The sequence below is a fragment of the Natator depressus genome, chromosome 2 (assembly GCF_965152275.1).
Source record: "Natator depressus isolate rNatDep1 chromosome 2, rNatDep2.hap1, whole genome shotgun sequence".
NCBI lineage: Eukaryota > Metazoa > Chordata > Testudines > Cheloniidae > Natator > Natator depressus.
The window spans coordinates 245,662,213-245,686,044 of record NC_134235.1 but is presented as its reverse complement, the minus strand read 5'-3'; the positions used below and the strand labels follow the sequence as shown (position 1 = coordinate 245,686,044).

General features: G+C 37.6%; 1 protein-coding gene across 3 annotated transcripts in view; it reads left to right on the top strand.

Annotated features, from left to right (window-relative positions):
* RBM33 (RNA binding motif protein 33) overlaps positions 1–23,832 on the top strand; it is a 148,747-nt gene that overhangs the window by 43,703 nt on the left and 81,212 nt on the right. For all 3 annotated transcript variants that reach the window (XM_074946283.1, XM_074946282.1, XM_074946284.1), the window contains exons 8-10: positions 6,894–7,102; positions 9,857–10,106; positions 18,049–18,107. In XM_074946283.1, the coding sequence (XP_074802384.1) occupies positions 6,894–7,102; positions 9,857–10,106; positions 18,049–18,107 (518 nt within the window). The remainder of the gene's footprint in view (positions 1–6,893; positions 7,103–9,856; positions 10,107–18,048; positions 18,108–23,832) is intronic.

Genomic DNA, 23,832 nt, shown 5'->3' with positions numbered 1-23,832 from the left:
CATAGACTCTGCTTGTCTATATCCAAGCTGTCCAGTCTTCTGCAGCTTGTTTTCCTAGTAGCTTTAGTTCTCCATCTCCTTCAGAATATCAGAAAAAATATATGCTTTTTCAAAAGCCAATGCAATGTATATTAATGGAAGCTTTTCTGATTCCTTAAACCTGGCTGTTCTTTAAACACGGGTGCTGGAACAATTTTTATAGTGGGAGTGCTGTGAGCCATTGAACCAAACTGAAAATCCTGTATATAACGTAAACCACTTCAAATCAGAGGGTGCTGCAGCACCCTTAGTTCCAGCACCTATGCCTTTAAACAACAATTGGCTATACAGTGGGAAAATTCCACTACTGTTTTAATATTTCCACCTTTTAAATGACCCCCTCAGATTTTCATGCTTGGTGTAAGGCTTACAGTTATAGTAAACATCACACTAGTTGAAAGCAACTTGCTATGGTACGCTGGCACACAGCATATATCCAGCTGCACTGAATGTATATTTGGCACGTGTTTCAGCACTGAAGTGGGAAAGCCATTATGTGCTTAATCCTAATAAGACTTTTTAATCAATTAGCTAATAAACTGTTGTGACGTTAAGTGCGATTTCAGTGAAAAAAATTGATTTTCGGCTTCCCCTTAGTTGCCCAGTTTTAGTCCATCTGTCCAAATAAAGTCACAGTGAGGTATCTTGGAGAGGGGTTCATTTCACCAAATCTTTTTATGCTCTGGATGCTGAAATATTTGATACTGTGATATAAAAAAATCCCTTGTCAGTTGGGGATCACTGAAGCCTCTGCTTATGTTGCATTTCGGATAATGGCAACACTTTTAGTATATATTGATGCCACAATCAATACCAGCATCTGATGCCAGAAGTGCATGGTACTACTGGGGTTAAATGCTAACACACAATGATCTAGAATCAAGACTGCCCAGATTCAAAATATGGCAGTCCATGATGATGATGATACAGATGCTGGAACGCCTTTGGAAGAAGTATTTGCCGTTGCGCAGTGCTCAGAGTTCTACAGCAGAAACTAAGTATCAATTCAAACTGTGGAAAAAGGTTTGGATGTCTTCCTGAAGAGAGTCAAGGTATGAAGCAGTTAACCTGAGAGGGAATAGAGGTAGCTTATCAGATACCGTTGGTCTTTAAGGCATTGAGAGCAGATGGTGCTGATACTGATGCTTGCAGATATGTATGGCTGCACTCATCAGATCTTCATAAAGACTTTCTATAGGATGGCTGGTCCCTCTTCAGACAAAGAAGGTGGCAAGGGAACGGCCTCAGCCTGGAAGTTAGCCTACATAGCTAGGGCTGAATTCAATAATCAGGCTGCTTTTGCTTTCCTTCCAAAGAAAGTCAGTGTCCTAAACCTCCAGGTTTTTTGAAAGGTCTCATAACAAGTAGCTAGATGGCCAGTGCTTTCTTCAGAGAGCCTTTTTTTATGGAGGGAGATTAAGAGCCTTTTTACCTTCAATAAACACCAGTTACCTAAGATCCAGCAAGGCAACAGGTCTTGCTTCAAATTGCCCTTCTTGGGATTCCTCTACAGTTCAACAGTAAGAGGAATAATGCTGCAAGAAATTTGATTCTTGGCAAAAAGTAATTGAGTTCATGCTATTGAAGAAAGAAGGAAAGTTTTTATTCTAGAAGTTTATTCACTATGACAAATCCTGTCAGCAAGGACTGGGCTACTGATGTTGGCCTGATTGGCACAACAAAATTCATGGCATGTGATCCATGTCATACCTCAGTGGACCCTGAGATTTCGATAGTTTCAAGTCAGGGGAAGACTCTTATTGAATCTGGGCAATGAATTAACTAATTAGCCATGCTTATTTTGGTATTTCAGGCAAAATCTTTAATTAGGAAAAGACTTCCAATCCACGTTATTATAGAATGATGAATGCATCCTGACTAGGATGGGAGGAGCTTTCCAGAGGGGCTTCACACCAAGGCACTACAATAATAATGCATAAAGGGTATAGAGATGAGTGAGATGTGATACTGAATGCACGAAGTACCCTCAGATTTGTATGCCTTATCTACACACAAGTGTGTCACTGGCTTAACTAAAGTGATTTTTTTTTAATGAAATTTGTTAAACTGAGTAAACCCTGGCACAGAATTGGTATATAGCTGCCTAGTATTAAGGTAAATGGCAGCTGTAAACAGATTTAAGTGTATCCAGGTGGTTTTGTAACAACTGTGAATGTTTAAGGCAAAAGCTTAAAGGGAAACAATGCTTTTATATTACAGTTTTTATCAAGTTGTTGAGTTACTTGATATATGGCTCAGATACAAGCAAAACAAGGTAAAATGACTATCCAAATATGAACTAAAATAAATGACATTTGGTTAGTTCTATTTTTGTATTTTTTGCCAGTTGCTTTTGTTAGAACAGTTTCTGTAAATGTGATTTGTTTAATTTTTGTTTTTGTTAATGAAAGGACATACAGTAACTGATACTCTAGCCGTTACACTAACAGCAATGCAAAATTTGTCATTTGCATATAAATATCAGCCCTGCTCTTGGGATTACTGTTAATAGATATTACTGATTTAAAAATGAAACTTAGTTGCATAGCTACATCTCTTTACTTTAAAATCTGGACATAGTTGAGAAAACACTTAAAGAGAAATTAACATTTCAGTTGAAGTTACAAACGTAATTTCCATCCTGTCACATTTTGGTGACCTTTTGTGACAGCTTGTCTCTATTGGAGGGAAGCATTCTTACTTGCTGATTAAAGATGTCATTTGAAACCATTTTATTACCAGGGGTAGTGAAATTAATCTTGACACTTAGAGCTACTAGAAAAATAATCGCTGATTCACTACATTAACTGTGTATGTGTATGAGAGAGAGAACCGTGTAGTCAAGATTAGAATGTGTGCTGGGAAAATAAATATATAAAAGATAAAAATTATTCTCTCATGAATGCTGTTGAAACTTTTCCTAAATGTGTGTGTGGTTTTTTTAACAAAGAAAATGTAATAGGTGGTTTTGAAAAGATTTTAGGGAGACATGTTAAGGAAAAGATATAAAATAAGTTTCTGAGAATACTTAATTCATCCTTTTAAATAAAGCTTTTTATTTACTCATTATTACCATGTAGAATTATTGACTGGCTGTATAGAATTTACATTATGGATGGATGTATACAACAGACTTATTTATCTTTAAGGAAAGAGGGGGGGAGATAGTTACCTTATTTGGCCTGGTACAATCAAAACCCAACAGCATACTTCAAAGCAGCTCTGCTCCGCTCTCCTGCTCTTCCCAGGAACTCCTCCCTCAAGGCCTGATTTTAAAAAAAACCAAACAGTATGGCTTCCACACTTATGGAAAGTCATACACAAAGCAGGTGGAACTATTAGTGATGCTATGCTGATGTCAGCAATAATATGTACAATGTAGTCTATTTACTCTTGGTATAACATCTCACTTTAAATATACTGAGTTTTTAGTCTGAAATATCAATGTTTAATTAAATTTGTTGCCCTCTCTCTCACACTCATGCAGAAACATGTAATGTAATAAGGTTACACGTCTGAGTGCTCAAATCACAAAATACGCAAAATGTCACAATTTAACCTTGTCCCATCACCAACGCATACGTAGCACCCAGTTTCTCCCTCTGATACATCCATGGCACTCCTGCTGAAGACAGTTCATGTTGTGCATATGTGTATAAAACAGAATTATTCCCATGGTAATTTACAGTATGTTTATCGGCATTGTTCCAAAATATTCTGTGTATGCATAGAGGATGAATGAGGGATACTGTGAGAACCTTAACTTTTGCATTATATGACTTTTGAGTGTTTAAGGCTCCGAACCGCCACATAAATGTACAAATAGTGTACTCTTCCATTGTGTGGAGTCTTAGGCCAGGCCAACACTACAGACTTCTATCAGTATAACTGTCGCTCCAGGGTGTGAATAATCCACACCCCTGAGCAACATAATTATATTGACCTAACCCTTCTGTAGATATCACTATATCAGTGGAAGAGCTTCTCCCACTAACATAGCTACCACCTCTCGGGGAGATGGATTAACTATGATGACAGCAGAAGCTCTCCCGTAAGCGTAGTAGCATCTTCACTAAAGTGCAACGGTGGCAAGCTGCAGCACTGTACATGAAAACAGGCCCTTATTGACTGCAGTGCGATACCATGCAGATGCACGTTTGCGGGGCTGGGGCATAAAGTTTGAACCTCAGGTTGATTTCTTTGTTCTTTTAGGAAAGAGAGAGAATTAAAACACTTAATATCTCTGCTGAGCTCATAAAGTGCTTCCATAGTCCCACAATCAAAAATTTGTTAAATGTTTCTAAACTGTAATGAAGTAAACAAAATCATATCCAAATAATCACCATCCTCATAGTACATGTGTAGCAGTGCCTGCTGCAGTTTGTTGCAGAACTGTATCCGTTATAACCCTGTTTTTACATTCATAATTCTATGGAACTGTATTTGTTAGCTGAAAAATTGAGCAAGTCGTCTGTGCTTATGTGACCTAAAATACACTTGTCAGCTATTATGGTTTTTTAGTTCATTGAGTGGAAATAATAGCTTCCTCTACAGTTTAGACACCTCTCCTTTTCATCAGTTTGACCACATTTTTGGAGACCAACACAACTGAAATTTGAACCTTGAAACATAGCATGGGCATTATCCTGGACACACAGGAAGAAAGATGAGAGTCAAGGGATGTGATTTTAACTCGATCAGAACTTCATTAATTCATCTGGAAACTACCTGGCAATAACATGTCCAATGCAGTTTGTCCGTCCTTCCATAATCTATTCCATCTGGTGAAGGGCTGCTGTCAGCTTCTCAAACCTTTGCAACTGCTCCCAGCAACCCTCTCCTTGTATGAGGGTTAAGTGGCTGGGGAAAGGTTTCGAGAAGCACTTTTTAAAATCATTGGTGAGCATCTTTAGTAGCATATTAAGATTTTAGCAAGGTTGAAGTGCTGCCCCCTTTTTAAAATCACCTTGCACATTCTCCTTGATTGTGACAGGGCTGCTGTTCTCCCAAAGCCAGGTGCTGGGTAAGAAGAGGAACCGCTGCTGCTTAGGGTATTGCTGGAACATTTAACATGGTTGTAGCTGACTAGTAGAAGCATACACCATCAAGTCATCCAACTTTTCCCTCATGTCCACCGGGCTCCATCTTCTCATCAGCAACTGGCAACAACTCTGTGCAAATGTATAATGAATGTTAGGGTGTCTGCAGTTTTTGCCACTTTTTGTAATACTCGTCAAGTTCTAAACCCTTTTTTAAGGGCCTCCTAAAATATTAGGCCACTAGTTTATCTTTTCTGTTGCAAATATACAGCCTTCACAATCCAAACACACGAAGTATCTCCACCCAAATAAGAATAGCAGGAGGTTCCTGTTTCTGTTTCTCCCACACATTCACACACGCATGCCTCAATCAGCTGTGAACTTGAAAGCTTAATGAGATCACTCATAAGTAAGTTTAAAACAGTGATTTAAGTAGCTTTGGCTATTACATCACCTGCCATTTTTGTCACATTCTTACTTTTAGATTTTTCTCCCCATGGTTATGTGAAAGACCCATACAACATGGAAAAATGACTCAGTAGGAGCAGTAAAACTGACTTATACCCAGCATGCTTTGACATGCAAACTAAACATTTTTCTCTCTAAACTTTCAATTTTAGGTATTATTTGTAATACCAGTTGAGAAAAATGTTTCATACAGAAATGTGACTATCTTGATGCTGTCCCTTTAAATTGTAACATTAAACATGGATTATTTCTTTTTATAAAAAAAAAGGGGTATTCGTAAGTTCATTTCAGCGTCCAGCAAATACATAGTCTAATGGTGTTAAGTTTGCACAGTTAACAAGATAAAGGGAAGAGTCCGTTTCAAAAGCAGCACCGTATTATTATTAGTGATATTTTAGTTAAGCGTTTAGCTTATTATATTGCTTGTCACTAACTGGACCCCATTAAAATGTACAACATATAAAGTATCGCCTGGTGCATGCTGCTGGTGAAACCTTCGCTCTATGTCCTAATATTTAGTACAGACTTTGTATGTTAGTCCACACTTCCACTGTAATTTAGTCCCCTGACTCATAGTTATCCCGGTTAAGGGCATTGCCTTGGGTTTTAACTTAGTTCCAGGTCCTAATAGAGTATCATCTACTCTGCAACATTTAGCCACGTTATAAACGAACTGGGGGCAACTGTTGTAACCAGGTTCTCAGTTGTAGATGGGCCCAAAATCTATAGTATGTGTTTAATCTTTGTTTGTCCCCTGTAAAGTTCATCCCTTTTTTTGAGCCACATATGCAGGAAAATAAATGGCATAAGAATGTGTGTATTATTTAGTTTTCATATTTCTCAAAAATGGCATTAGCTGAATATGTTCAAAAAAGGTCTTTGACATAAGACAAATGCACGGAACAGAAGGTGAAGCATTTGAAAACTATGCTTATGCATAACCTTTACTGTAGTGTTTCCTGATGCTTTCTTTTCTGTATGCCTTTTCTGTGGATAAACAGAGAATTAAGTTACCAGTGCTGGCAGTTTAGTTCCTTTCACATAACAGACTTCTTCAACAACAAGCAACAAATGTAAGGCAGACTTCAATAGTAAAATAACATTTTCCTCCGTGTTAGTTTCATTAACCTGCCACTACATGTTTACCTTTGCAGCAGATACAAATACACAAAAAGAAAAACATTGATTTTGCTTTAATGAAATGTTAACATGCCATTGCCACCTTAAGATGATCAAAGAGCCTGCAAATTTTATCTTGGTTGTAGTGACACTTTTCTCTAGTTATAATGGTGTCCTTTCTAATCCTCACCGCAAATACCTAACGTATGCATTTTTCCCATATAACAGAACTCTCAGCAGAAGCCAAAGCAGCGTTATTTGAATTTGAAGAAAGGGAAAGACAGCTTAAACAGGGACGCTACGGCTCAAGGAGAGGAGGGAGGAGAGGAGGTTCCATAATGTGTCATGGAATGGGAGAACAAAGAAGAGACAACAATGAAAGGGGAAGAATGAAGGATCACAGGCCTGCGCTGCTGCCAACGCAGCCACCGACAGCGGTAACTCAAATGCACAGTATTTTCTTTATGAAATTGGTACTTTTAAGAAAGTAATTCTGGCAGTTTTTACTCTGATTTGTAGATCTTTGTCACTCCTTGTCTTTCAAAACTCGGGTGAATTTTAGAAAAATCTGTACTATTCTTAATCATTCACAAAGATTTAAAAAACCCAAACCTTAATTTACTCCTTCCCCAGTGGACCTTAATGTAACATGGGCTTCTCACAGTCCTGTGATTAGAACTTGATGCACATTTTTGACCAAAACATTTTTAAGTGAAAAATACAGATTTGGCAATGCTGAAATAGTCCCCAAATTCATAGATTTCCATGTATTGTTTGTTTTGGTCAGTGAAAAATTAAAAAAAAAAACGAACAATTTAATTTAGACATTTTTTACAATTGAACTGTTTTGAATTTTTTCATTCAAAATGACTTCTTGTATTGAAATTTCCTTTAATTTAATTTTTAAAAAATTAAAAATGTTAAATACTCAAAATCAAAATGAAACATTTTGTTTGACGCAAAACAGTTTTTTCAACTTCTCGATTTTCTGAAAATATTTAATTAAAAAAAATTGTTTGACCCAAAACTCATCTTTTTTCCCCCAATGGTTTGGTCTTGCCAGCAAACCCAAAAATAATCCATTATTCTCCCAACTATAGTTGTGATTGTGCAAGTATGAGAAGGGTCACATTTCCACTTCAGAGTTTGAGACCTTGGTATATCAAAGTATCAAAATGTCAAGCATTTTTCAAATGACGCTAACAGATAATCAGGCTCTCTGTTTTTTGCATCAACAGAGAGGAACAGGTTAACTCCAGTTGTATAGGGAAGCCATCTCTGCATTTGAGATTGTTCAGTCCAACATTACTAATTGCTACTTACCCTGGCATGGAAAAAATGTGACCAGATAATTCCTTTTCTGTTGAATTCATTCTGGTGACTTTCAAGACTCTGTTAAAATAGTGATGTGACTTTATTTCTTAAAACTGAGTCTTTTTATATTTCTAATATTGTACATTATGCTGAGGGGAAAATAAAAACCTAGAGCTTGTCTATACTACCATTTTTGTTGGTATAACTTACGTCGTTTAGGGGTGTGGAAAAAACACACCTCTGAGCAACTTAAGTTACACTGACAGAAGCGCTGCTGTGGACAGCACTATGTCGGCGGGAGACCTGCTGCTGCTGACATAGCTACCGCTGCTCGTGGAGGTGGTTTTATTATGTCAGTGGGAGAGCTGTCTCCCGTTGGCATATAACGGCTACATGAGCGATCTTAGAGCCACGCAGTTGCATCAGGACAGCTGTGCTGCTGTAAGCTCACTAGTGTAGACAAGCTCTTAGAGAGGAGTCTTCACTCACCATGGAAATGTAGTCACCTGGGGGTTAGCACACAGCAGTTTTCTACTTTAGCAATGCTACACAACCGTTTTCTAAGATTGCAGGTGAAGTATAACTTCTGCAATTGAAATTACAGGGGAATTTCGGTAGGCAGATTAGTTACCCACATTGGAATTTGGCCAGGTTATTGGGGTTAATGCCTCTGTTATGAAAAATGCCATGGGAACAAGAATGACCACAAATGATAAAATCTTAATTTAATGTCTTATCCAAAAGAGAACACTTGAGTGGTGAAAAAAATCATTAATTTTTTGTTTGTTTTTTGTGAAGTACTGTTATCTGGGATCCCTGTTCCTAGATTAGTCTGTGTATGGGTATGATAGAAGTGATGCATTAAAGTGAGGGAGCAAGGTTTTACATGGAAAGATTAATTAAACCATAACAGATTGTTAGTAGATATTGCTGTAATACTTGATGGTTCAAAACATACATGTCAATATTTCATGCTTGTAGAACAGATTGGGGGTGTGTGTGTGTGTGGGAAATAAATCACCTTTGTTTTTTCACCTATTATATTGCTGCAGTCTTCAATTAATTTAATGTATTTTAAATTAAAATATAATAATTTTATTATAAGACTTTCTGTGCTCTATCATCAAGGAATCAAGACACATTTGTTTATGTACATCTGTGACTCTTCATGTAGAGAAGCCCTATCCTGCGCTCCACACCCCTCCTACCCAATACTTTGAAGCTACTTGTTCAAGTCTGAAGGTTATGTTTAGTTAAACGTGACTTGTCCATGCAGCTACATCCTTTAGTGAATCCAAGTACTTACACTGGAACAAAGTACAACAAAAAGATGCCAGTTTTCTTAGCGAGGCTCTACTGCTGTACAATGATCAGATGCTAGTGGATTTATTATGGTATCTAAACTGTGCTTCCCAATGACACATACAAACAGAGCTAATTGTTTGGTACTACACTGCAGTTGATCATCACTAGTAACACAAGCCATTCTTCACCATATGTGTTTTTTTTTCCTACTTCTGTTCATTTTCTGACACCTACACCCGTACTTGACGGTGACATTTTATTCTCATCTGTCTTTTAAATTTTGTTTGGATACTGGTAACATTCCATGTGCTAGGCTCTGGCCTCTTTACTACTTGTTTCCTGCCTATTTTCCTTTCGTGTTGACATTTTTTTGCTTTCAAGTGATTCCTTCCATACTTGTAGTTTCAGCTGGTTTAATGATAGGAATAAGAGGTGTCTTTCTGTGAAAATTTGGCCTCGAACATTCTAAAAGAGTCCAAGTTGTGGTTTTTGTTACTGGTTTTTTTTTTTTTTTTACATCCGTGTGCTTAGATTTTAACCGAATGGATTTTGTTCTTTTTGGTTATTTGCAGAGTCATTCACAGAGGTTAATTCCTCCTCACCAGCAGCAGCCTATTAGGAGTCTGTTCCAGCAACAACAGCTGCAAACGCTGCTTCCTATGCAGCATCAGCACCATTCATCTCCTCCTCCAGGACTACATATGCCACCTCAGATGGAAACACCTGGAATAATGATGACTCCACCCCCAGTGACACCCCAGCAACCGAAGAACATACATATAAACCCACATTTCAAAGGGACAGTAGTGACGCCTGTGCAAGGTGAGTGTTCTGAATGTTGTAAGTTTTGTGTTAGTGTCTCCCTCTTCCCTGAATTGGCAATGCTATCTACAGGATTGGTTTTCTGTGGTCATTCAGTCCTAAGTTACACAAAAACTTATTTAAGGCTAAAATTCTTCTTGCTTAATCATAGAGCAAATATTTTGCCAAAGTTAGTAGTTTGTTGAAAAAACAAAGCCTCTTCCACTTCTAGCTCTTCTTTAAAATGACACTTAAGGTAAAATTTGCATTATCCTATAATAAGGAGCAATTGAATTGCCAACTGTAAAGAAGATATATTTAAATAGTGGACATCAGTTTTCAAGAACTGGCTAAGCATTGCAGTTTAAAATTTCACAAGTGATATTCTAGCTTCAGCCAGGCACTCTCAGAACATCCATCCAACTATTTGTGTGTGAATATACTGTGACACCCCTCAAACTGCAATTATCATGTGAAAGGTACAAGCGGCATCCATTTTATTTATGATGAATTTGAAAAGATATGCTCTGCTTGTTCTTTTCTCAGCTCCACTGCTTTTAATGGATTATTTGATTCAAAGCCTGAGAATCAAACACTTTTTCCATAACTTATTTAATTCCAGCATTCATTGCTGGGCAACTTTTAGTTGCAACTTCTTTGGCTGTGTTGAATTTGAGGCCATGTCTACACTTAATGGAGATTGATGCTGCTGCAATCGATGCACCGGGGGTTGATTTAGCGGGTCTAGTGAAGACCCACTAAATTGACGACCGAGCTCTCTCCGATCGATTCGGCACTCCACCAGAACGAGAGGAGTAAGGAAAGTCGACGGGGAGTGTCTCCCCTCAACACACCGCAGTATACACACCGCAGTAAGTTAACCTAAGCTACATCAACTCCAGCTACATTATTCATGTAACTGGAGTAGCATAATTTAGGTCTCGTTACCCCGGTAGTGTAGACAAGGCCTGAGACTAAAGAAAAGCAATAGTTGTATAATTTAAAGTCTTTGTGACTGTAGTCATCACTAGAAAAAGCAAATATTTTTTTACATTCTGATATGATAGATATTTTGTCCTCAAATGAGCAGAGGTCCTGGCCTGAAGCTAACTTTCTGCTTAGCATTCTGTCAAATAAAGGAAAGTTGACAGGACTAGGCTTTGCCAATTGGGAGAAATCTCAAGTATGTTAGTCCTGTACCAGATCTGCTTCTCACAGATAGATTTCTGAATGGCCGTTCCCTGGAGATTATTTTAGTTTTCCATATCTAATAAAAGCCATACTTCCCACCTATTCAGTCAGTATGTTGGAATAACTGCAATAGTTCAGAAGCTCCTTAGTCTTGGATGAATCCCTTTTGTTCATCCTTCTAAGATTTCCAAAGCAACTGTTGAAGGTATTTGTTTTATGAAAAGCAAAGAATCACATTCAGCCTGTCCCACACCTCTTCAACTAGTCAACGAAAGTTTTGCATCGAGATGGACAGCCTCCCTCTTCTAATTCTAGCAAACAGCATTTGGAGATTTTTGCTCTGTCTGACTTCAAAAAGCATACCAGCACATCCTCCATCCACCCTTTTATGGCTTTCTTCTTTATATCAGTGGTTACAGGTACTGTCAGTATGTTGCTCACGCTGGGCCTTGCCACAGCACCCATAGTATTTTCTAAATCTTGGTCATGCCAGTGGTACCTCTTTATCTCAAATATGGCTTTTGTTGTCTTGATTTGTTGATCAAAATATCTCCTTTCAGCACCTTTCAATATCTCCTTCTTGTATGCTCTGAATATTCAAAGTTCAAAATTGATTTGTAATTTCTTTTCAAAAATTCATCTCTGTTCAAGATCTCTTGTGTGGGAGCTCATTTTTTTTAGCCAGTGAAGGTCTAGCTCTATTCGCAAGAGGTAGGCACCTGAAGAATGAGTTTTGTAACCTTTATATATTAGAATTTCAACATGACAAAGTCTTTGCCTTCTAGGTCTTATGATGATTTGTGTTGACACAGTTCATTGATCTCTTCTTCGTCTTAAACTCCAGCAAATCTTCCTTTTTTTCTGAACTGACCACCAATAAGACAATTTAGCACTTGTGTTAGTGGACAAGCAGAAAACTGCTAAATACAGTCCTCTATGTAGACCAAAATAATAGATTCTAGCCTGTTTGGTTGAAAATCCTGGTCTGTTGAGATGGCTTTAACTCAAATCCAGCTATCCATCATTCTCTCAGATTTTAGGAGTAGATTACTGTCACTTGAATGCCTACAAAGTGTATACTTATGGAAGATGATGACAGGACGTCAGTAGTGTAAATTTTGAAGGGGGTGGGGGTCAAAGAATGATACTCTTCAATGAAGAAAAATACAGTTTTAGTAACGCACATCCAGCACAATTAGTTGTTCAAGCAGACCTACTGAGTAACCATTCCTTTAGCTCAGGTAAATGGGAGACAGAGACCCAAATGTTAAAGGAAATTTAGACTTATTTTCCCAAAATAGATGTTTGTATTGGGCATCAACAAAACAAAATATTCCTTATGCTCAGTTCCTGATATCTCTGTATGGTACCACAAAAGCAAAAAAGTGGTCAGTTGACAACTTCAGCATGCAGTGAATGGGTCTTTGACTGTATGACTCACAACTTAATTTATTGTCAGAGTGACCTGCAAGGAAGAGCGGGACCAAGCCAGATTGATACTGAATAGTTCGGCTTCCTTGTTGTTCAGTATACTTTCGTTTTCTTGGTGAATCAAGATGGTACCCTGCCCTCCTTAGTTCATTCTGGCATTCCCAGACATGCAAAAGGTGCTTATGTACTGCAGTGATATGGGGTATCATACAAATTTAGGTAGATGTTTCACTAAGTTCATTTGAATCCATTCAGTCTGAAATGTGCTTTCTGGAAGCTGAAGTACCAAGATTTGAAGCTTTGGGTACTCAGACGAGCATATTCTGTAAAATTTAGTGATACCAAGTCACTAAAATTTTCTTGCAGGACTGTCTGGAATTTCTGTCAAATCATTTTATAGCAGGGCTGAGCCCAAGTACGATTAGGTCTCTTTACTAAGGACATTTGTTCTAAACAGAAATAAGGGAAACTTACTTTCTTACATTCCTATTTTCTATTTCTCTAAATCTGTATTCATGCGTGAAATCTTGGGAGGAAATTGGCAGAGAGAAGCCAGCCAGAGATACCAGCTGGTAGGACCAGAAACAGCCAAAGGAGAGAGAGCTGCACTTTGGGGGAGGGGGTAAAATGGGACCAAGCCAGGGCCATCCTTCGCCCCCAGGGTCCTCTGGACCTGGAACTGTGAGGGAAGACCCCCTTCTCTGAAGGCACTGGGCCCCAGGCAGTACCTACGGAGATGGGTTCCCCTCGGGGTGTCACTTGTAACAGGGGTACCACTGAGCCCCCCTGACCCACCAGCCTTGGCTCCCTCTCACAGTGCTGCTGTGAAAAGTTGCCAGGCTCTCCAAGTTTGCTCTTTCACCAGCATACACACAGGTAGGGACCCACCCAGCTGAAGTATTTACAGGCTGCTATGATCTGCTCTGCATGGGGAGGCTACAGCTAAGGAACTGCCCAGCTGATCAAGAGCACCCCTTCCCCTCCCTGGAGTGTAAACCCAAAATTATACCGTCTTGCGCTGCACACAGATCTGTACAGCATAAGATCATGAAATTTTCCCCCTCCCTCACTGTGGAGAGGGAATATACAACATGAATTTGCCCCAAGATACAACTCCCACACACTGGTTTGTGATAAAGCAAAACAAATTTATTAACTACAATAGATAGATAGATTTTTAAGTGATTAGAAGGGATAGCAAACGGATCAAAAAACAGGTTACCTAGCAAATAAACAAAAACACAATCTAATCTTAATTTACTAAAGAGATTGGATATAAGTAGCAAATTCTCATCCTAAATGATGATTTAAGCCAGCTGCAGAGATTCTTAAGGGGTCAGCTGCCCTTGCTTGCAGCTTGAAAACCCCAGTTCCTTTCACAGGCTAGAAATCCCTCTCGCCTGGTCCAACACTTCCCCCCAGTTCAATGCTTGTTCCTTCAGGTGTTTCCAAGAGTCTTCTTTGGGCAGGGAGTCAGTGAAGAGCCACAATGATGTCACTCCCCTGACTTACCTTTTGCATATGGCAGGAATCCTTTGTCTCCAAGCTTGGGTCCCATGCCTTTCAGCAGAAAAACACTGGTATTCCAAGATGGAGTCCAGTACCAGGTGATCTGGTCACATGCCCCTCTAATGTCATAGCAGCCATGACTCAGAGGCTGTTTGTAGCATCCTCAGGATGGCTCCCAGGTGGGACATTAGCTTTTTCTAAGACCTATTGTTCTTCCTTATGGTCCACTGACTTGAATCCACCTAGACTGACAGTCTTGTGCCTAGTTGGCGTTCCCCAGGTGTAAACACATTTTTAATAGATACATAGACAATATTCCTAACTTCAGTTACCAAAATGATACATGCATGCAAGTAGGATTATCATATTCAAATCATAGCCTTAAACATGATTAATAATAGTTTTAAACATCTTCTGAAACAGTCTCCACAGCTATAGTGTCGATTGTCATGAAGCTGCCATTTGAACTTTTCCATCAGGACTGTGGAAGTAGTCTCCCTAATGGCCATCACTTTGGCCTGAAGAGTGAGTTTGAAACTTTCCCATTGAAGAGTCCTACCTGTAGGTAACATCTGTTTTCATTCCCAGGATAAACTCTTCTTTTTATATCAGAGAAGAACTTTCCATTACCAGTCCTGTTCTCTAAGCCAAAGTATTCCCACAAAACTGTTTCATATCCCTTGTATCTTGGCTATAAAATTTTCTTGTCTGAGCTGCTTTTTTCTGAAAATTTAGATTTTTTTTTTTTCTGCTTTCTAAGATAGATGTTCAAATCAAGATTGTACCTGAGGAGTACAACCATACTCCATGCTTTCCTCAGCCTCAGGAAGAATGAAAGAGAAACTCACACATGAAAATCTGCAAGCTGCCGTTCACACCTTCAGCAGACATGACGTTGAAATACAGCTAGGGTGACCAGATGTCCCATTTTTTAAGGGACAGTCCCGTTTTTTGGGACTTTTTCTTATATAGGCGACTATTATCCCCCACTCCCTGTCCCTTTTTTTCTCAGTTGCTACCTGGTAACCCTACATACAGATATCAGTCACTTGCAGCATTTGGATACTAGGTCCTTCACATTGCTGTATCTTAAACTTTTCTTTCCTTCCTACCCTCCTGCAAACGTACTGCCTCTTCCACCCCAGGATTGTGAGCGTTAGATAGGTCAATACACTCCAATAAGAATAATTAACAAATACGATAGTACAGCATGATCCCAATCTGAGCAGTAATCACAAATCAATTAATCTCTTTTTTTGAGTTTGGGGATTCAGGTTTTTTCCTTTAATATTGGTATCCCAAATAACTATCCCACCAAGGATTTTGGGGAGCCACCAAAGTTCAGAAGTGAGCTACCAAACTGTCCCTTAGTAACTTACTAAATTGCTGTGCAGTGACTCAATTTTATCCTTTAAAAATATTCTTTAAATTAAAGCAATTTTCTGCTTTGTATGAAAAAACATTATTAAAAAATCCCTTAAAACATGAGACAGGGATGGTTTCTGCTGTCTTTTAACTATTTCTTGGTCATTTACCATCAGATGATATTTACTTCCATTCTTATTTAAAATCCTGTCCAACACTGTGCTGCTTTAAAATGTTATACCACCGGTTCTTCCACTTCTATCATTAAAAATTTGTGGATTAATTTGATGTTCCAAAAAGAGTGCTGGTTTGAGCCATCTTTGCTGCCACAGCAGCGAGGCCAAGGATTGAAAGGATTTGAACTATCATCTTTCACAAGTATTAAATTCATTCGTGCTTTAAAAAAAAGGCGGGGGGGACACTGCCAGAGGCACTATACCAAAACAGATGATGACAGTTGAACAGAATGCTGGCCTATTTCTTGTGTGTGTTCCTTCCTATACAGCGTTTTTACTGCATATAGGACCTGACCTGTAACACTTAAGCTATTTTAGTCATGGTTCTGTCAAACTCCCCATCTTTCGAAAGTGGGTGATGATTGTATGATACTGACAGATGTTCAGTGAGAACTAAGACGAGACCATCAAACTGATTTTAACCTGTAACCTAATATAGAGTTTGAACACACTATTCCAAAGGTGAAAAGTTAGTGTATTTAGCTCAGTATGTCAATATATAAAATAGTAAAACTGAAATATTCAACAGAAGTGTTTGGAAGTTAGACATAGTAACTGTTCTTAGGTCACACCTAAAACATTAGTTCTTGTATCTTACTCACTTTTTAAGAAGCGAAGTTTGAGAAATCTTTGATAGGATTTGGATTCCCCAATATGGAATTTGCTAATTCAGTGGTGAAGTGTCAAGTGCAAATAGTTGCTGTGAATACCACTAAGAATTTGTGTGTGAAGTGTAGTTGTAGTCCAGTTGGTCCCAGGGTATTAGATACAAGGCGGGTGAGGTAATAAGTTTTATTGGATGTCTTTTCTTCTAATGTTAGTTTCTCCTGCTCAGAAACGTAGTACAGTGGCCTCCATCTAAAGTCATATTTGATAACTGACCATTAGAGATGTATGGGAAATGATTTTTCCATCCTGGGAAAATTATGGAAAGGTCATCCTAAATTAGGATGAAATTTCTCATTTCACAGACTTGCAATCTGAAAGGAAAAATTGGTTTGGGTCAGTCAAAATGTTTTTTGTTTTGACATTTTCAAAATGCTTCATTTTAATTTCGACCTATATTTTATTGTTTTTACTAAAACAAGCTCAAATTTTGATGTGGAAAAATGTAATTTTTCATGTAGAAAATGTCCAAATGGAATGTTCCAACAATTTCAAAATATTTTCCAAAACTTTTTTTGAAGCAGCAAATTTGTTCAAACCAACCCTGTTCCAGAAACAGTATGTTGAAATAAATCTGCATTTTCCAATGGAAAAAAATTATTTTCTGGAAAGTTTCCCAACCAGCTCTGTTACCACATCAGTTGAGATATGACCGTGTTCTCCTGTGCACCATAAAGGGGAAGAACTTTAGTAATTGTGTGTATTGTGGTTTTGTTAATAACAACCCCAAGAAGTTCAGTAATATAGAGGAGTGCTGATCCACTACTGAAGTTTTGAAATTCAGTTTAATAGCTTTATGTTTTTGAGGCGGGGGATCCTTTGCCTGCTGCAGTCTTTTATAGAAAGGTTATTTTTCATATGAGATATTACACTGATTCTGTGAATATCACAAATTGAGTGTGACCCTTCTCAACCTGCCAGGTGTTTAAGGAAGGAGCCTTGTGTGTGGAATGTCCCGTTCAGTAATGTTAATAGGAGACATCTGTGCATAATTCTGAACTTCTTACCCTCTCCCTCCCATTTTAGGTTCTCTGTAGTCATTCCAGTTCTTGATCCACTGTGATGCCTTAGCATGTATAGTGTTAAGATACTATAAAGACCCGCTGGAGCATGGGAGTCTGTCGGGAGTCACAATGACTATCTAAAAGGGTCTGAGAGAGAACAATTTAGGATGAATATGTTGGATTACTTCTTTTGCATTTGAAGCATTGTTTAAATGCTGTGTGGTTATGTCATTTAGATTCACCTTTACAGGTCTAAAAGAGTGTACTTCTTTCAGTTTGGCCATATGTAGTTTTTTTCCCCTCTGTCAACAGGCTATTTAATTCTGGAAAATTCAGGATTGCATTATCTAAATTACGCCATGAGAATACTAATTGCCTGTTGCATGTTGGAAACAAAACTTGTCTCCTCTTAGCTAATTTTAGGGACTGTGGAGTACATGCTTAGTTCTTAAAGTAAACATAACCAGGAGTGATTAAGATCTGCTACGTGACTGCTTTTGGAGATAAAGTCAACAACTGTTAGGTAAAATAAATTGTATTAAAAGGTGTTTCTTGTTTCAGTGCCCTTGTTGCCAGTCCCAACCCAGCCAAGACCAGCTGTAGGACCCCAGAGATTTCCTGTGAGTAGCAGCTGCTTCTTCTTCTGTGATATGGATAAGCATACATTTGCAAAGAAATATTAATATAGCAAATAAAAGCTGTTCCAATGAAATATAATTTTAAGGATTTGTAAATATTGACAGTAATCTCTGCAGTTGAAAATGTTTGTTAAAAGCTTAAGGTCAATGAATTTTTGAGAGCAGAATTAATTCTATTTAACTGTAAAATTGTTGAACTAGTCTCTCCAAAGGGAGAAGTACAAATGCATCTTGTCTTAGAGAACTTTTTTTCATTTTACTACTGGCATCCTTTAAAAAGGCTGTTGGGGAAAAAAAACATATCTCAGGCTAAAAATCTCAATATTTTTATTATAAAATCAGTGCCTTATTTTCTGCTTGCTTTAAGCATTTAAAAGGTTTCATTATTTTTATATCAAAAATGGATTTGGCATTGAATGATCCTTCGCTTCTTGCTTATCTTTGGCTTCCAAAACATACTAGCCATCTTTTAGCTCTTTCTCTAAACTAATCTGACCGCCTGATTTATTCTGAGTGGGCGAAGTGTGCAAAATCACTTGTTCATAGTTTTCCAGTTTGTGGTATTTTTCATCTTAATTTATTGTTTTGTCATTTTAGTTACTTACAACTGTTCACATAGAGTATCAAATCATGTAAATGAGTAATTTTTGTGTAACGTTGCCTTCGTTTGCCAAAACTTGGAGGCCCACATGTGCTTTTCTTGTACATGGGAAAGCTAAACCTTGGTAATATATGGAATGTGGAAGGGGGAAGTAAATGTGTATCATATACAGAGTTCATCGGTAGAGAAATCGGTTGTAGCTAGAAAAGGCAGATTACAAAAAACTGTGCTGGTTTTGTGATTTCCATATGCATATAGTATGAGGATTATTTCTGTGCAGAATATTTCCTCTCAAAGATCCTTATCCAATCAGTTACTTATGCTTGATCATTTTGTACAGAGTAACTGATAGATTCTATAGTTATGAAGTATAAAAAATGTTACATATCCTAAAACAAACTGTAGCTTTACAAAGCCTAGTTATCATTTTACCCAATTTTGTCATACTTCTGTGAAATTTCCATACTCCAGGCTACCACAATTTGACTGTGGTGTAACTAGAGGAAATACTTTTATCTGAGCAAATCTGAGTGCAAAACAGAGAAGTCTTCCTAGCATTTAAAAATGTTACTTTAAATTGTTGTTTGTGAAAATGGAATTATGTTGTATCTCAGAATCTTACACTTTGTTTTCATGTGATATATTTTAATTTATCTGCTAGTGAGCAAATTTTGAAATGAAAAGAAATCGGAGGAAGAAAGAATGTATAAATCTGTTGTAATTGACATCCTTGAAAATGTGAAAACATATTAAAATTAGAACTTGATTCTTTAAATAGGTTGTACAATTAGAATTTTTAAAATATTTTTCCTATTTGCAGTAGACAAATAATAACATACATACATATAGCAAAAATAATTCATATACAGCACAACCTTTAAATGGAATAAAATTACAAAGATTCAGCTTACTTTTGATACAGAATTGTATTCCTCTTCTGGATAGGAGTATTTTTCTCTTCTCCCCTAAAAGTTTCTCTAGAGAAAATGGGGCATCTTTCTTATGTGAGAATGTCACTGGTACTTACTGTTTATTAAGTAGCTGATATTCAGAGCTAAGAAAATTCTTTTGGTTAGCGTCTGTTCCTATTAAGTGGACAGGCAGTGCATCCTAGTAGAAAGAGCACTGGACTGAGATTCAAGAGACCTGGATTCTATTCCTGGCTCTGCCACTGGCTTGCTGGGTAAGACCTTGGGTAAGTGACTTCCATTCTCAAATCTGTAAAATAGTTACCCGAATCTGTAAAATAGGGCTAATGATACTGACCTCCTTTGTAAAGTGCTTTACAACTGTTTATTACATAGAGTACCAAAGCTGCTAGGTAAGAGCTAGGTATGAGTAGCATTGTACATATTTCACTTTTGTTTTATCAAATGTAGTATATAGCTGTTGAACTCAAGTCAAATTTACCTTCAGATTTGAAAGTTCTATGTGTTCCATTTATTTGTTCATCCTGTTTTCCATGAAAATAAAATATGGTGTGAAATTTGCATCATTATCAGAGGTATTACATATTTTAACGATTTCTGTGTGGAAGAAATGCTTTTGTTATGGAACATTTTTTTTTTTTTGCTCTGATGTATGTTAAAATCTGTGTTGCAAATATTTCTATTTTAGTATTTCTAGTCTAGTCCAGGAACCTACACAATCGACTGTATAAATCGCTTTCTAAAGATGGACTTCTATAAAATCAACCTAATTTCGTAGTGTAGACGTACCCTTAGTTGATATATATTATAACAGGTAGACCAGCAGTTCGAAAATGTTGCAAATATGATTTAAAAAAACCTGTATGGTTGAATAAAATATTGTTAGAATTCCTGTAAGTCTTTCTGAGTGAGAGAAAGAAGTCTTTGAACTTGATTTTATTGCTACTTTTTAAGGACCACCTAAACAAAGCACATGTGTAGTCCACAAAACAAATCTGAATTTTTTTTTTTTGTTTTCATTTTCAATCTGCTTCAGTGTTTGTAAAAAATTTTGGGGACAGTATTTGAATTTTTTTTTAGTATATGAGAACAGATAATCGTTCATTTTTAAAACCTTTAGTGTTAAATTCAACCCTTCTGCAAGAGGACACAATTGTATTGACTTCAGCAAAGTTGTACCATGACTGTGTGTGGCACATAGAGCTTCATGTTATAAGAAATTGGTAGAAAGCATAATGCAGTGCTTACAATATTTGGAGTTAAGCAGTGATTGGAATTGAGACAATTGTTAAACAAATCAATTGCCACTAAATATAGGTTATGATACTGCATTTTCATATTCAGTTGCTAATAGTAATAAGTAAAACTTTAACATTTTCATCCCTACTTATTTATTTAAAGCTTTGTCCCTTGGGTGTTTTGTGAGTAAGTGGGGAGAAGACAAAAATGGAATTACTTTTTTGGCCTTCTACACATTTCTTCTGGTTATTTCCTAACATCTGGAGTAATACAGAATCAGAGTAAAATCTTAGAATACTCAAGGAATATATCAAATACCTCATTGTCTAGCATTTTTCTTTTCAGTAAACAATGACTACTTTGTTTAGTGTGCAAACAAGTCTTTATCAATAACCATATTAAACTCATTGGAAATTGAGTAGATAATGGTTCTGAGATGGGGCTGTCAGCCGAAGGCTGTGGCACACTTGTACACAGGGTAAGAATTAAAATGGTGAGTTCTGAAGAGTGCCTGTCATTCTATAAAAATTGCAGAAGACTCCATATGTTTCCATTGTATTCCAGTTCTTTCTTAAAGTGTATTAGTTTGTGGCAATAAAATTTATGAAGAGATTTTAATCAACATCCAGTTGACACTATTTAATTCTTCCAGTTATTTTTAAATAGTCTATTTAAAAAACCAGCACATTAAGCTAACACATTCCACTGAGCCTTCCACTAGGTCTTATGTTATCTATGTATTTTGGGCTTTAAGCAAATCAGAGCAGGGGATTGACTTTAGCTTTTGTCTCAAAGTGCCAGTCACACAGTTGTCCTTTAACAAATAACTAGTAGCTAAAAGCCCATGCTCTCACAGCAGTGTGGCAGCTGGGCCAAATATTCCACCGTGTCCTCATATAGCCAGTGAAATTGCTGTAGAATGAAGGTGGAAATTTGTTGTCTCCTCTGATATCAGTGGTCTAGGACTCTTGGCATGGCATTTAGCTGTTCTTTAGCTGTACACTGCATGGATATAATTAGTAATGTCAAAATGTCTGAGAACTTAAAAATTGGATGGTAACAGACAGCGAATCCCAGTGATGATTGAACATAGTGATATTCTATACAAAAAGCTCTCCGGCTCATGCTTGTACCTATTCCCATCGCTTCATGTTGACTCGGCCGACATTTTAGTGATAATCCTGTGATTTTATTATATAGATAGCCCAGCCAAAGATCTGCTCGGATGACTCTGCCATTTTTGGTAAAACTGATTGAAGGCTTTAACCATGGAGCAATTAACTAGGCCTTCTGTATTTTTATTACGGTTTTCTGGCCATATTATTTTATATTACAGTAGTGCAGATACCCCAATCAAGGATCAGGACCCTATTGTACTAAATGCTGTTCAAATTAATAAGACAATGACTGTGCTTGTCCCAGAGAACTCATAATTTAAGACAATACCAAAGTATAACAAGCAGATGGGACACACTGTGGGGGTGAGGCAGAAGAAAGGGAGGAAAAGTTAAAAGTAAAAGGGGAACATCTTTCATAAATGAAAGGTTTTATTATCCCTAGGTTGCCAGCAGTCCAACCTGCATAGCTTAAGATACTCCTCAGTGGGTATAAGTTGGCATAACTTCATTGAAATATTGACTTCAATGGAGCTCCGCCAACTTACTCCAGCTGAGGAGACTGGCCCCAAGGTCTGCATAGGTGATGACTTGGATCGTGTGCATTTGAAAACTGTGTCAGCAGCTCTCTGAAGAACCATTCTTGAACACTGTTTTTGCTATTAAAGGTTCTGATTTTTCCATGACCTGGTCACTAGGACCCAACTTAACAAGAAGCAATTTTACAAATGGAGTTATAAACTGGGTAGTGCATAGAAAAACTGTCTTATAGCACTAATGGGCAAAAGTACCACATTTCTGACAGGAAAACATGTTTAAATATGGTTCTCTAGAAAGCTACTAGGCTCTGTCTTTACAGAGCTGGGAACCATTCTGGCAAAGTCTTGAAATGCTATTTGGCTAGGAAGTATAAGCAGATAAACAAGAGCAGGGGAGGTGCGAAAGCCTAGTTAGACAGTCCATCTCTATAGCCTTTATTCCACAACTCCACCCAGGATAGAACAGTCATCCCTAAATACATTTTTGACTGGATTTGGACCATTCCTTGTGGTGGTAGTAAATGAGTATAAAAGTAAAAAGGGGAATTAATTAATAACATCAACCAAAAAGCCTGTCACCATAATTTCCTTCTTGTATGCCACATCACCATCCTGTCTTCTTTCAAAACTCTCCGTAAAGTGCACTCAGTCCTTCAAGCTTTGGAACTGAAGGTTAATCCATTAAGCCCTGAAGGTTAATCCATTAAACGTAGATTAAAAGAAGTAGTAAATATTCTGAGATTGGCCCCTCATATGGTCAGTTGAGATACTATGCTTAAATTGTGTTTTTGAAGGTTCTAATACCATTGATACAAGGACCATGTTTCCCATGTGTAGTATGACATCAAATATAACAATGCTTAGCACTTGCATGTTCTTATCCCCATTTTATGCTAAAATGGGAGAGAGAAGATCTCTTGGCAGAACCCTCCTATCTTTCTCACTGCCAAATAAGAAAGCCCAAACAGCCAAATCAGAAGGAGATTTTTAATAATTAATAAAACAATTGCTCTGAGAAGAAGATCCAGCAGAGCCTGCCTTTTAATGGCTGGAGGTGGAACAGAGTGTTTGGCATCTACACATGGGAGGGCACACCCCTCCTGTCATTACTGGCAAGCCTGGTTCTGTCTCTGAGCAAGCTGCAAACAGGATGCAGACCTTCCCACTGGAAGAATGGAAATTTTCAGGGAAGTCAAGATAAATTTTCCTACAGTTCAATTTTGCAGTTGGGAAAACAGGCACAGAGAGGCCAAGATTTTCCAAAATAGTTGCTTAGTTAGGCCC